Source organism: Accipiter gentilis, chromosome Z (assembly GCF_929443795.1).
Source record: "Accipiter gentilis chromosome Z, bAccGen1.1, whole genome shotgun sequence".
NCBI lineage: Eukaryota > Metazoa > Chordata > Aves > Accipitriformes > Accipitridae > Astur > Astur gentilis.
The window spans coordinates 57,138,070-57,152,452 of NC_064919.1; the positions used below are offsets into that span (position 1 = coordinate 57,138,070).

General features: G+C 37.8%; 1 protein-coding gene across 2 annotated transcripts in view; it reads left to right on the forward strand.

The window, feature by feature from the left end:
- The window catches only part of PLGRKT (plasminogen receptor with a C-terminal lysine), a 31,752-nt gene that overhangs the window by 12,829 nt on the left and 4,540 nt on the right, over nucleotides 1-14,383 (forward strand). For both annotated transcript variants that reach the window (XM_049796052.1, XM_049796051.1), the window contains 2 exons: nucleotides 9,516-9,646; nucleotides 10,639-10,748. In XM_049796052.1, the coding sequence (XP_049652009.1) occupies nucleotides 9,516-9,646; nucleotides 10,639-10,748 (241 nt within the window). The remainder of the gene's footprint in view (nucleotides 1-9,515; nucleotides 9,647-10,638; nucleotides 10,749-14,383) is intronic.

A 14,383-nucleotide genomic window follows, 5' to 3' on the forward strand; every position in this document is an offset into this window, starting at 1 on the left:
TATCTCACAGGAAAAAAGCCAGTTTGGTTGGTATTAGCTGAGAGATTGTATACTCTGCCTGATCACTGTAAAGAAATAAAAGCAGTGGTTTACAAAGAACAGATATTAATAGCTATTTCTAAGATGCAAGCACTACCAGCAAAAGATGCAAACAAGACTGATTGCTCCATCAGTAATGAGAAAAATATTAAATATGTTCAGTGGAATCAGTTTTACCAGTCTTTTTGGTGGGGAATATCTGTGACTAGTACATACCCTTGTGAATGCAGCTTGCTTAGGTAAAACTTTTGTCTTGCTTGGAGGTGCACCTGCAGCTAACCCTTACATGTGTAGGCTTAGTTTGTTGTGGGGATTTAACTAACTTCAAAGAAAAAATGTCTTCTGAAGCTGCCTCCTTTAATGCTCTGAATTTTCCGTAGTTCATTCCTCCTTAGTAGAGCAAACCTACCATTTTAGTCTTCTGCTGTTAAGTCCACTGAAGTCAAATATGGCCATTTACTTGTTTTTCTATGAAATATTATTTCTTGAATGCTAAGTTTAAAAAAAAAAAAAAAGGGGGGGGGGGCGCCGAGGAGGAGCCCTGTATTGAGCAGAACTCGTGAGAGCCCAGGAGGTACAATGAATAAGTAAAGAGATCTTATACCTATTTTAATTCCATAACAAAATTGACATAGAGCCATAGTAATTTTGCAAGCCAGAATCTTAAATGGACAGGAAGAAACATCTGATTTGTGGGTGTTGTTGGTATTATAATACCCTTTCATACTTCAGTATCATTTTACAGCCATTTCTTCTGGTTTTCATTTCTGATTCAATGCTCTGAGTCTTCATTTCTTTTTTAAAAAAAAGGGTTTATGAGGCACACAAGGAGCATACCTAGAGGCATTACTGAGGGATGGAAATAATAAATCAAATAGTACTTACTTATTCAGTTATTAGTCAGATTTCAAAATTAATTGATGTTGTGATGTTAAGTCTGTCTTACACTGCTTGAACTATTTTACTATTCCTACAGCATGGGTACCTTTTTTTTTTTTTTCATATAAATGGCTACACCATGACTTTGGTTTGTCTTTATAGAGCTTGTATAAAACTCCTGAGAATTCTAAACACTGATAACAGTACCTTAAAACTTTGCTTACTCTGTAGATAAGATTATTAAATGCAGGTGGAGGACAACCTTCTTCACTCTGCTGCATGTTTGTTGCTCAAAGACCACACAGCAGAAGCATGGAAATGCTAGGTTGCTGCCCAGAAATCTTACTTTCATACCACAGACCATTGGATTGAGCCTCTCCTTTGCACAGCTTAAAATGTCAAATGGATTTAGGTGCTTTTGGTATTATTTTCTTGTTATATGGCATGTGATTCCAGTAACTTATTGACAACAACAGGAATATAAAAGATATCTTTTTTCAGTGCAGTTCACATTCTAGCTTGTGGCTGATATCGTAAGACCCCTTCGTTTTATGATAGCTCTTAGCCTGTAAATATTTTGTAATGTGTCTCTGCACTTGGAAGCTTTAAAAATTGAGTTTTCTTTTTAGGGAATGTAGTTTCTTGCAGTGCTAATAATTTTAATTGCTCTGTGTACTTGATGTGAAAAATACTTGCAAACAAGCTTTGAGGAGGCAGGATTAAACATTTAAGTCTGCTTTATTTTAACTGTTTGATCTAGAGGCCCATTTCCTGACACTCCTGTGTGCATGCTGGTCATAGAACCAAGCAGACACTGCGTAATTATTACAAGTTATCATCTCCGTATTGCACTCTGGTGGCTTACAATAGAGGTGTAAACATAAGTATCACTATTCTATTTTTCATTTAGCTTTGCTAAAGAACATTTGCAGCAGCTTCTGGTTTTGCACTTTGATTAGGAAGGATGACACCTAGGACAAGTGACATAAGTCTTTAAATCTTTTGTCTGGTTATGAAATGCCAGGTGCATTGCTACTGCAAGGGGTTTGTGGAGTTACTTAGCTATACTAACTGTACACCAACTTTTTGATGTGTTTTGTAAGCAATTTGCAGATTTTTATATGTGTGACACATTTTTGAAAAAATAAGCCTTATTTTCATTGTACCTCTGAGTACTCAGAAGTTAGAAGTTACTAGTTCAAAGGACATTTTCAGAGTCTCTGGACATTAAAAAACTGTACGTGAAAATAACATTCTTATACGCACAGTAGCTGTGACCTATAACAGATGTGCAAGAGATTAGCCTGTGACAAAACTGGTGGTTCTTTTAACATGAGTGTAAGGATATTCCAGCAGTTTCTTCATGTTTCTCTGTTATTAGATTTAGATAGTGAGTTTCAGAACTTAAGCAGAGATGGTGTATATTAATCTGGCTGATAAATCCTTCAAAGGTAGATTAATTCCTTTCTGTCTGAATATCGGTTTCCCAAGCTGTCAGCATAATTATGTCCTAATGACGTTGACATGACAGTTCCTTGAATAGGTTTACTGCCACAACCACTCTCAAGGTGTTTTCCCTGCCCACTATTTTAGAGGGGTTGGGGAAGGCAGTGTATGTGCCAGGAGAGCCATTAAATATATCGGGTTGCAAGCAGAGGCTTTATCCAGGGGTGATTACTATCTCTTCCTCTCTCCAGATACATTTTGACCTGCATGAAATACATAGGATCACAGAATGGTTTGCATTGGAAAGGACCTTAAAGATCATCTAGTTCCAACCCCCCTGCCATGGGCAGGGACACCTTCCACTAGGCCAGGTTGCTCAAAGCCCCATCCAGCCTGGCCTGGAACGCTTCCAGGGATGGAGCATCCACAGCTTCTCTGGGCAACCTGTTCCAGTGCCTCACCACCTTCACAGTAAGGAATTTCTTCCTTGCACATCTAATGTAAATCTACCCTTTTTCAGTTTAAGCTGTTACCCCTTGTCCTGTCACTACATGCCCTTGTAAAAAGTCCCTCCTCATCTTTCCTGTAGGCCCCCTTTAGGTCCTGGAAGGCTGCTGTAAGGTCTCCCCCCAGAGCCTTCTCTTCTGTAGGCTGAAGAATCCCAGCTCTCTCAGCCTGTCCTCATGGGGAGGTGCTCCAGCCCCCTGATCATCTTTGTGGCCCTTCTCTGGACCCACTCAAGGAAGTCCATGTCCTTCTTACGTTGGGGGTCCGCACCAAAGCTGGATGCAGTACCCCAGGTGGGGTCTCATGAGAGTGGAGTAAAGGGGGAGAATCACTTCCCTCAGCCTGCTGGCCACACCTCTTTTGATGCAGCCCATAATCCGACTGGCTTTCTGGGCTGCAAGGGCACATCAGAGAAATTGTGTTTAATACACATGGACAATGAGGAGAGAGCGTTTTGCACTGGCTCTGCTTTCCATTTCTGTTGAGCCTTTGTACGCCACCTTGAATCCCATTTGTTTTGCTTTGTGCATCAGCTTAATACAAAATGCAAGTAGCATCAGTTTCTTCCTACAGCATGTGAACATGAAATGGGAAGGCAGAAAGAGAGAGATAAAACAAGCTGAGAGCCTAAAGTATCAGAAATTTCCAGTCTCTCTGCCAGTGCTGATGTGGCTTGTAATCCATAGAGGACTGTTTATTTTTTTGCAAGTTGTCAAATTTGATTAAATTATTTCAGATGAGAATTTTCTCTCACTGGATTTTAATCAATGAAATGATGGTATAAATGCTCTTTTCTGTACTTTGACATCATTGTGACAGTCTGAAGAATAATCAATAGAAATTATAATGATGGTTACCACTGACTAGTTTATTAGCATTATCAGTTTCACAGTAACTGACCTTTTCCCTCTCTGCCTCACTTCTCTTCATCTGTCATGTTTCATTTTGTCAGATTGATTTCCTTTTACTATAGCAGTTGGTATGTGGCAGACTTCAAATGCTAATCAGCCCTTACAGTTTCTCACACGGTGTTGAGAAACTACTAGCTGTATTTAAAGAAAAATGGGAAAGTTATTTCTAATTGGGTCCTCCTGAGAGTGTTATAAAATAGAAAATGTTACTTGCTACTAGTACCCATTTTATTTTGAAATACTAAACTCGAATTTTAAAATTATACGATCAATATTTATTACCAGTAAAGAAGTTGCTACTGTCATTTGAAGAAATCTGTTCATTATGGAATTAAACTCACAGAAATGTATATAGGTTATTTTTAATTATGATATTAGCTGTACTTGTATATGTGTCTCTAAAACATGCTCTGATTGTTGCAGGATGCGATTTCTTAACAGGAATAGAAAAGCATGCTTTGATGTGTACCCACACATCCACATCACAGCTTCAGTTCTTTTGTGCCATGCACAGCAACCTGGCTGGGAAAATTACAGCATCACCCTTCTTCCCATGGTAAATCTGCACCTGAGACTACCTATTGTTTTTATGCAAGCATAGTCATGTAAATAGTTCCTACTGAAGTTTTTACGGCTATATATAGGTTCATAGAATGGTTTGGATTTGAAGGGACCTTAAAGATCATCTAGTTCCAACCCCCCTGCCATGGGCAGGGACACCTTCCACTAGGCCAGGTTGCTCAAAGCCCCATCCAGCCTGGCCTGGAACGCTTCCAGGGATGGAGCATCCACAGCTTCTCTGGGCAACCTGTTCCAGTGCCTCACCACCCTCACAGTAAGGAATTTCTTCCTTGCACATCTAATGTAAATCTACCCTTTTTCAGTTTAAGCTGTTACCCCTTGTCCTGTCACTACATGCCCTTGTAAAAAGTCCTTCCTTATCTTTCCTGTAGGCCCCCTTTAGGTCCTGGAAGGCTGCTGTAAGGTCTCCCCCCAGAGCCTTCTCTTCTGCGGGCTGAAGAATCCCAACTCTCGCAGCTTGTCTTCATAGGAGAGGTGTTCTGGCCCTCTGATCATTTTCATGGCCCTTTTCTGGACTCGCTCGAGCAGGTCCCTGTCGTTATGTTGGGGGCCCCAGAGCTGAATGCAGTACTCCAGGTGGGGTCTCACCAGAGCTGAGTAGAGGGGGAAGATACAGTTTGGAGGATTATGTATTTAAAATGAAATAGAATTTATTCCATAAGACATGGCACTTGGATTGTGAACCGTTGTTCACCTGATGTGTATGATGTACACCTGTGGCTTGTTTCCTGAATAACCAATTTTTCCCATTAGTGAGATTATTCTAATTAAACTACAGCATACTTGTGCTAAGTTTGAATGATACACTTTTTTTTAATCTTATCACCTATAAAGTTCTACGTATGAAGTTAGGTTTTCAGTAAAATGAATACCTACTGTTCTTCAGTTGTGCTTCTGATTTGCCATAATGGGAAAAGAAGTAATCTGAAACATCATTGCAAAGTAAGGCCCAAGGGAGTAGGCCTCGGCCTGGCCTTTGTCATAAAATCTGCAGGTTAATAGGTCAAAAGCCTTCTCCACCCTTTCACTACCCCAGTGTGGCTGGCATTTTCAATAGAACACATGTGGAGGAAAATAAGACACAATTACTAAGAAATTAACAGCTCAAAATGGGATATTGATTTGAACTGCAGTCAAACATGATTTGGTTTTCTATCTTTCATCTAATTTGGAGTCATCTTTTGTGGTGGACTCCTAAGTCTTTCCCTACATAGATCTGCTTTCAAATCCTGACTTGTGTAAGGTTAATGTAATCTGAATGCAATAGTTTTGCCTTATGATCTACCAGTAGTTGTTTGCCAGTGTAAAGTCAACGTACCTGGGTACACTGGTCATTCAAAACTGTCGGAACTCAAGATGCTCAGTTCAGATTGGCATGTTAAATGGGTTAGCACAAGGATATTGCCCCTGAATTTTTTGAAATTTTGAAAGATTGAGGTGCGTAGGAGTTGCTTGAGTGCCCATATAGGTGCTTGATTTTGCATCCAAAGTTCATTTAAATGCATATACTCTTTTATTGTCAAACATTGCTCATAAACCTATTTAGCTGATCAGGTGTTGGGTCCGGACATATTAAAGCAGTCTTTGTTGACACAGGGTAGGTAGGTGCCCTGCCTTATGTCTGCTCTGTCAGAGTCTGCCAGATGGGTGTTCCCTGTCATGCTGAAGACGTGTTGTTGGAGCCCACACATGGAATGTGACGGCAGCATTGCCCCATGTCATTCAGCAGCACAGTGGCTATGGTACTCTCTGAAAAGAGCTCAGGCATACTCCAAACTGTTTTTTCTACAATTATTCTAGCAAGTTTAAGTTGTGTGATGAAACAGTATATTCTGGGACAATTTTGTCCTTAATTGTTGCCCGGTTTTCCCTTTCCTTAAGGAAAGCTTGAAATGCAGCGAAGTCAGTGTGGAATTGCCCTGGAACACTGACTAAATCTCTTCATTATACAGATTCCCATTGCAGTCCTACGGCTACAGCACTATAGTCTTTTGTTCTGGCAAGACGAAACTATGTCAAGTGACAAAACTGATCTTGGAGATGGAAAGCAAGAATGAAGATTTTTTCAGAATAAAGGACGACAGAGCAAAGGGCATTTCTGGCATTTGGGAGAGGTATTCCTGGGTTTGGCATAAAATATCATAGGTTCAGAGACATTTTGGAGCACATTTAGTGATGTTTGTGTGTTATTATTAGATTTTCCCCATATAACTTATGACTAAATAAAAAATATATGTAAAATGAAACTTCTTCAGCAGTAATGTAGATTACTTGGCATCCTTGTAAATATCTCAGTGCTTTCTTGGTGCTACCTTGTAAGTTTATGGACAAAATACATCTCGTACAGTAAACTGTTCATTGTAACATCATGCAAGTTCAGTAATAGCAAGAATTAAATAATTAATTTAGCTAAATGTCACTAGATCTACTTTTTACTGCCTTCTGTGCATCAAGATTCCTCTGAAACTTTTTTTTTGGCTGGCTATGCCACATTTTCCCATGTACACATAAAATGCTCATCTCTAAGATTCATCAGTCTAAAGCTTCCCTCCAACACATCTTTTTTTAGAAAAGTAATTTAAATACATTATTCTGTTTCATCTAGGTAAGATTTTACATCCACATTGAAGAAGTTTGCTCAAAGGAAAGGAATTATGAGCATTTTTCTGTCTGGTTTTTCCCCTCGCCTTATTTTGGATGGTGTACCATGTAGAAAGTTGAGGGTTGGTTTTTTTAAGTGGAAAAAAAATCCTTCTGGTTAGAAAAGAATATGAAATATCATTTGATTATGTTATCTAGCGGCTGTTTATAATATACAGAACAAGTTGTTTTGATTTATATTAAGTTATTTATATAAATTACTTGTAGATACACATGAAAGTATCCTTGGGCTTCTGAAATTTGATATGACAGGCTCCTACAGAAAGATGTTTGTTTGACCTTAGTGTCTGTGACTTTAGTATCTTTTTCTTTCAGTACTTGGGTTTTAAAGAGCTATCAAAAAGCTATCAACTTATGTGAGGGGTTTTTTGTTTTGTTTTTAAAGAAATCATGTTAGAACGCTTTAGTCTATGTTTGTAGATTTAAACTTACAGCTTTCTTTTTATTCCATGCTTACTTCTTTCTACACTCTGCATATTAAACTGTCTGGTTTTCTTCTTCTCCATTAAGTTTTTTTTAGCAAGACCTATATTTCATGAGCATATCCCTGTCCCACTTCCTCCCCCCGTACTTCTTCAAATTGAAGCTCTTTTAGGGTAATACTCTGCATCTTGGAAGCACAGGCTCCTTATCTGTGCTGACAGGTGAACAAAGGATCCCTTAATAATTTTCACATGTGTGCAAACTACTCACATAAGCAAATTGAAGGGGAAAATAGAGTTCATTAAATTGATATTATGTGTCATTATTTTATCTTGTCACCTTAACCCTCAGCAATTTACCAGGCTTAGGATATTGGGGACCACAATGGAGCTAATTAAGGGGCAGTGTGCTTGTTTACTTTAGAATTTCCAAGTGTCTCATAGGTGACAAAATCTAATTATTTTGATATTTTATTAAGTGGTTTGTCAGCCATTATATAATTACTTCTTCTGAAAAAAAGCAATCTGAAAATTATGGATATCAGGAAGGTAGAGCCTGTTGATATTTTTTGTGAGAACAACAATTGCAATATAAGTCTTGAGGAAAGAGAAACAGATGAAACAGTATTGTGAGACTACCGTAAATGTTGTTTTTCCTACTGTGTACAATTATATGTAATTAGATCTGTCCTTTTTTTATTATGCTGTCTAAAAAATTAATTCTACCTATCTAGGTGCTGAATGAGATGGTAAATAAGATAGCAAGATCAACATAGTCTGACGAAATAATAAGTAACAATTTAACAGAAACTGTTCTGTTCAGGCTAAATCAATAGTAATGGAGATGAATAAATGGGTAGAAACCTTAAGTAATTACAAATCCTTTAAATTATTCTTGAATTAGAAAGCAGGAGAAAAGAACAGATTTAATTACTTTTACAGGTGCATGAGAAGAGAACTTTCTGAATTCGGTCTTTGTTCTTTCTTTTCTACAATACACTTTTTTAGCCAGCTGGTATTCTGTTTCTTGTATCTTGTTGGACTTCTTATGCAACTCGGTTAGCTAGGCTAGACATACCAACTCAGGTATTCTGTTTTTTCCCCCCAAAATGAGTTACAATCAGTAATGGGAAGAAGCAGACTTCTTATTTTGTTAACTAATTTCTGTACTCTGATTTCAGTCTGCTTATTTTTGGCACAATTCTTATTTTTTGGATCACTCTAAGGAGGAAAGACCACTGTTCTTTTTGGTGTTCTGTACACTAGAGAAGAACTTTTAAGAAATACTAAATTTACCTTTATTTAATGGAAATATGCCAGTATGTTTAAATGAGGCATGTAATTAAAAAAAAAAAAAATCTAATAGGCTGGGTTTTTTATTCTTATGGATAATAGAATGTTCTACTTTGATGACTGCATATACTGTCTAGATTGTACTTTTGCACTGTTGTTTTTAATTTTAGTTATAGAAGTATTTTCTCATGGACTTCTGATATGTATTCCAGTAGCTTTAAAATATCTAATATCTTCCCAGTCTTTTTTCTATATTTCTAAACTATGGTGTTTAGAAGAGTTACTGGCTTTATGATGCATCACAAAGAAGAGAAATCCTCAAAGGGCAAAGAGGTGTCAACATTGACTGTAAAGATACTATCAGCTAAATTAAAATCAAGCAGAATAAGTTGGAAAGCAACTAGACAGTACCCTTTGAATCACCATGGAAATGCAAAGGTCAGAGAACTTTAGCCTAGGAAGTGCTGCTGAGAGTTGGAGAGCTCTCAAAACTTAACACTGGTATTTTGGTTTTCTTGACCTTGAGAAGTATCATTAGAAAGATTCTGCATTAAAGCATTTGCTAATTGACCTAAATGATTTCTTGGTATAAACTATTCTAAGTTATCACTGAAGACAACCATTCTGAATCAAAAGCCATGAATAACTGAAATAAGAACAAAAAAGAAACCTTCTCGCTTAGTGTTTTGGATTTATAGACTAATGAGAGATTGACTCAGTCTTTAAAATATAAAATGGATGACTTAATTTTGTTTAACCTCTGTCCCTTCTTTAGCTGGAAAGGCAACTAATGATGCAGAACCAGATGAGAGAGAGACAAACAGCCATGCAGATTGCTTGGACACGGGAATTTCTCAAATATTTTGGGACATTTTTTGGACTTGCTGCTGTAGGTTTAACAGCTGGGTATGAAGTTTATTTCCTAATAGAAAATATATTACATTTATATTTCTATATTGCTGGATCTTCCTTCTGCATTATAAGAAGTAGTTATTTTTATCCAGTAACTGCTCAGAGGTTAATCAAATGACAGAGTGACTCTGATTTCTGTCTGCTTCCAGTTGTGTTTTGGTTACGTCTGTACTGCAGACTTACATAAAAGCAGAGACATGTGAGCTGATAATAAAGTGATACAGCTGAGTATCATTGTACCGAAAGTTCAACGTAAAATAAAAGTTGTGTGTGGAACAGGAGGAATTGTTTAAAAGCCATGCTATTTTCCTGTCTGTATTGTGATTTAATAAACTATTAATGAGCAACAAATCCCCCATCATCTGGGTTTTTTAATGTGTCAGTGAACAAGCGGACATATTCTGAAATCTCTTCACTTAAAATTTGAATCAAGAAACTCACCCAAGGGCAAAAAAACGTGGACAATAAAGCTGTGTTATATGGGGAAGAACTTGCCTTATAGGATTTTTGTTTGGTAACATGTTTTTCTTGTGCTATAACATGATTAGAGGAAATGTAGGAAATATTTGTGGGTTTATGTACATACCACAGATTAAATGCATGTTATGCATTATGCATTCTCTGTGGACTCAGATGCATTTGGAACTGAACATAGTATCTTGATTTGCTTCATGTTGCATGTGGCTGGATGGATATATGCATGTGCACGTGCATGCTACACAAGTTAGATAATCCTGGTTTTGTTAGATATATTAAAATATTTTTTTATAACCTTGAGTTGATAGTTGAGCAAGAAAGCAAGCAGAACACGAATGCTTCTGATGAAATTAAGACTTCGACTTGTTCTTCTTTGATTAGAGATTGTAGAAGGATACACAAGTCCTAGACAGTCAAGGTCAACCTAAACACTGCTGATGTGCTGAATGTCCTAAATAATCTTATTTTTCCTTCTTTTATTTCTTTTCTTTTTTTTTTTTTTTTAACAGAGCAATAAAAAAGAAGAACCCAGGAGTTTTACTGCCAATAGTTCCCCTGAGCTTTATATTTGCCTATCAATATGATATGGGCTATGGAACGCTGTTGCAAAGGATAAAAGGTGTGTGTATATGTCTGTCTGCTTCACACATAGAACCAAGCATAATATTTCACATAACCTCTTATCTTTTTAGAAAGGCTGGGAGAAAACTTGCAATAGATTTTCTCTCTTTTTTTTTTTTTTTGACAAAAATCTTACTCTTTCATTTCCTTTCTTCTCTGTTACAATCAGATACTTTCCCAGTCAAGAGTACTCACTCTACTTTTACAGCCTTTCGTTCCATTTAAGAGCGTTAGTTAATTTCTCCTCTCTTGTTTCAAAAAATGTGAATTCTAAGGCTATAAATACAGCTGAAGTAATCATTGTGTATTTGGGAGAAATGACAGATCTAGTGATTTCCTTCCATATTCCCCTCTGATGCTGCTGTTTTGGCAAGGGGTAGGGATTATAAAAGCAGATAAAGGGATACAGACAGGAATCATGCCCTTATACCTTCATGACCACACACAGTCCACCAGATGATCATCTTGCCATGGTGCCCTGCTAAGATGGAAAGAAGAAAGGTGAGTCCCAGAAAGTGGGATCTTGGCTCATAGTTGCCAGTGGCAGATCTGATTAAGTGATGGGTGTTGAGAGTTACGGAGGTGCATTTATGTTAGCTCTCCTTCCTAGTGAAGGAGACATGCTAAGAGAGTGTTCGCTTTAAGTGAAGACAGCATTGGGCCATGGCTTGTCACGTTCACAAATCATCTTAGGTAACTATCTCGATTTTCCCATCTGCTACTGACACAAACATACTGAAACAAAATAAAAATTTGTTTCAGTGCTTGGTCTTAGCCTCCAGATCTAAGAGCTAGGTTTCCTAATTCTGTGTACTTCATTGAAAATAATGATATATTAATTAGACAAACTCTGAGATATTTTCTGCTGCATATAGGTGCAAATATATTTTGGTGATGCAGCAATATATATCTGCAAACACTTCCTAAACCGTCCTAAATACATTTCTTTGCATTTTAATAGGAAGAGGCAGCTAAGCACAGGGAGAAAAACTGGGTGGCTCTTGAAATCAGAGTTTTGAAAAGGACATTAGTACATACAATGCAGAAGGAACGCTTGGAATTTAGGATTTGTTAATAATTTTTTTTTAAGAAGTTAGGTCTTCTCATTCTAGAATTTTGAAAGAGTGGGCATATTATAATGCAAACCCCACGGCAAGAGTATGTAATGTGTTTACTGAGGACTCTGTGGTCCTGTACAGGTTGAAGAGGGGCAATGTGGTATCCTATTGCTTTCCAAACAGGAAAATTCATCTTCATAACTTCAGATCCACTAGGGCAACTTCAGCAGCATGCAAGGCTTGTGAAAAGGTTTTGGAGAAAAACTATGGAGCCAAATGGACAATAAGATAAAATGAAATATGCCAAACTAACTCTGTCTTTTCCAGGAAAATAATTTCTCTTTTCCAAAAGAAATGTGGTAGATCTACTATAAACTCATGAAAGCTTTTAGTGTGATATCACATGAAGATTAAGTTAGCATGAAGGACATGGAAATTAGTAGACAAGTAAGCATTGGAGTAAAGAGAAGATGTCAAAGGTTTGTGCTTAAAGAGGAAAGCTAGGCTTTAGCAGCATTGTTAGCAATATTCCTCAAGATTTGGTCTGGACTGGCTTTTGTTTTGTATTTGACATTATGAGTAGGTTATACTAATCAAATCTGTGGATGACAAACTTGATTGGTGTCATCAACAGAGAAGAAATAAACTGTAGTACAAGAACTAATGACCTGAAGAACTGACATAATAAAATAGGATTCAATTTGATAAGGAGGTCAGTGAGAAGCTAGATGCTAATAGGGATTTCTACCATCAGAACTCACCAGCTGGAAATGACAGAAAAAGGGAAAAACCTGAATGTATTAGGTGGTCACAGAATGAGTATGATCCAGTAGTGTGATGAAATTATGAGAGTCAAGTGATATCTGGAAACTTCAGTTGAGGTTTCCTAGTATCACAGCATCGTTGAGGTTGGAAGGGACCTCTAGAGGTTTTCTGGTCCACCCGCGCTGCTCAATCAGGATCACCTAGAGCCATTTACCCAGAAAGATGTCAAGATGGCTTTTGAGTGTCTGCAAGGATGGATATTTCACAACCTTAGTACAGATAGGAAGTTACTGATGCAGGAAAACAGTAATACCTTCCTTGGAAATTTATACGTAATTTGGATCACTTCTGTATAAGGAATCTAGAGTTACTTAAGAGTTAAAATTATTAGGGAATACCAAGCTGCCTTGCGAGAGAAAACAAAGTGATTAGTGTGTTTAGCCTTGTAAAAAGACATGAGAGATTTGGGTCTACAGATCCTACTTACAGGATATGATAAAGGAAAGTAAGAGAAGGAAATTAAACTAATTATTAATTATCAGCACTAGAATAAAAGGAAGTGGACTAGCCTGAATGAATCTGGGCTGGAAATCAGAAGAAGTTTTGTAATTACGTGGAAATCAGGTTCAGGAGTTAATTTTTATTTTCGGTTAAAATTAATTAGTTGAAGAGAATGTTTTATGACACAATTGACCTGCAGCCACAATGCTTGTTCTTATTACTCAGCTGATCTGTGTGTCCACTCCCATACTATTTTCTCAACCACTTCTCTGCTTGCCCATATATTCTCTTGGTGCATGCCATGCTTCATCTCTGTGGTGTAATGATGAATGTATATACCACTCCCTTTATTGTTCCCTCCTTAACTGGTCTCTTTCCTCCAGGGTATGCCTGTCTTCAGCCTAACAGCCAATTCCCTCTCCAACACTAATCTGCAATTATTTCTGTGCTGCACAATCATCTTTGTATCTGAACCACCTTGATCAAACAGCCCTGCATTTGCTGTCCTTCATTCTTTGGAATCAGTTTATATCCCTGGAAGGTTTCTTTATTCCTCTTTCACCAGGCATTTTGTCTCTGATCTTGCTTACAGTTAATTTTTTCTTCTGTCTCCAGCCTACTTGTCCAAACATTTTCTCATTATTTGCTTATTCTCCCACATTGAAATCAGAGATTTTTTTTTCCCCTGCTTTATAGGTGGGCTAATTAAAGCAAAAACTGAGGACATAGTGGTAAATAGCTGGTTTGAGTTCTGCTTGTGCTGTTGAAAAGCCATAAGTGTGCCAGGGCCATGTATCAGAACTGAATCTTGTGGGGATGGCAGGGTTACAGAACAGCCCTCAGGTGCACTATCTTTCCTGAATGGCTGAGAACACTTAGAATCAGTCATGGATCTGCTGTCTAAGATTTTGGCCTTGCTGTTCTGCTTTTCCTCCCACTTCAGGTACATATTGCTGGTGTTTTTCAGACAAATGATGAGAGGAGGGGAGGGATTATATAGCCAGCCTCCAACTGCACAGAACTTTTCCACCAAGTAATGAAACTCCAGCTACCTTTTCCAAAATTTAGATAGCTCACTCCTTGTATCCTGAGCCATGAGAGAAGGATGGTGACTGAGCAATCTGCTCTAGTGCATGTGAGTCACAGGCAAAGAGACTTGAATATCTATAACATCTGTCACCTAAGATCTCTTGCTATTCCATAATCAGATGCTATATGCAACTGACTGACATTGTGTTATTACCAGTTACTGGAAGTGGTAACCAGTGTCATCCTGTTAGATATTACTGATGTGTGGAGATCCCCAGCA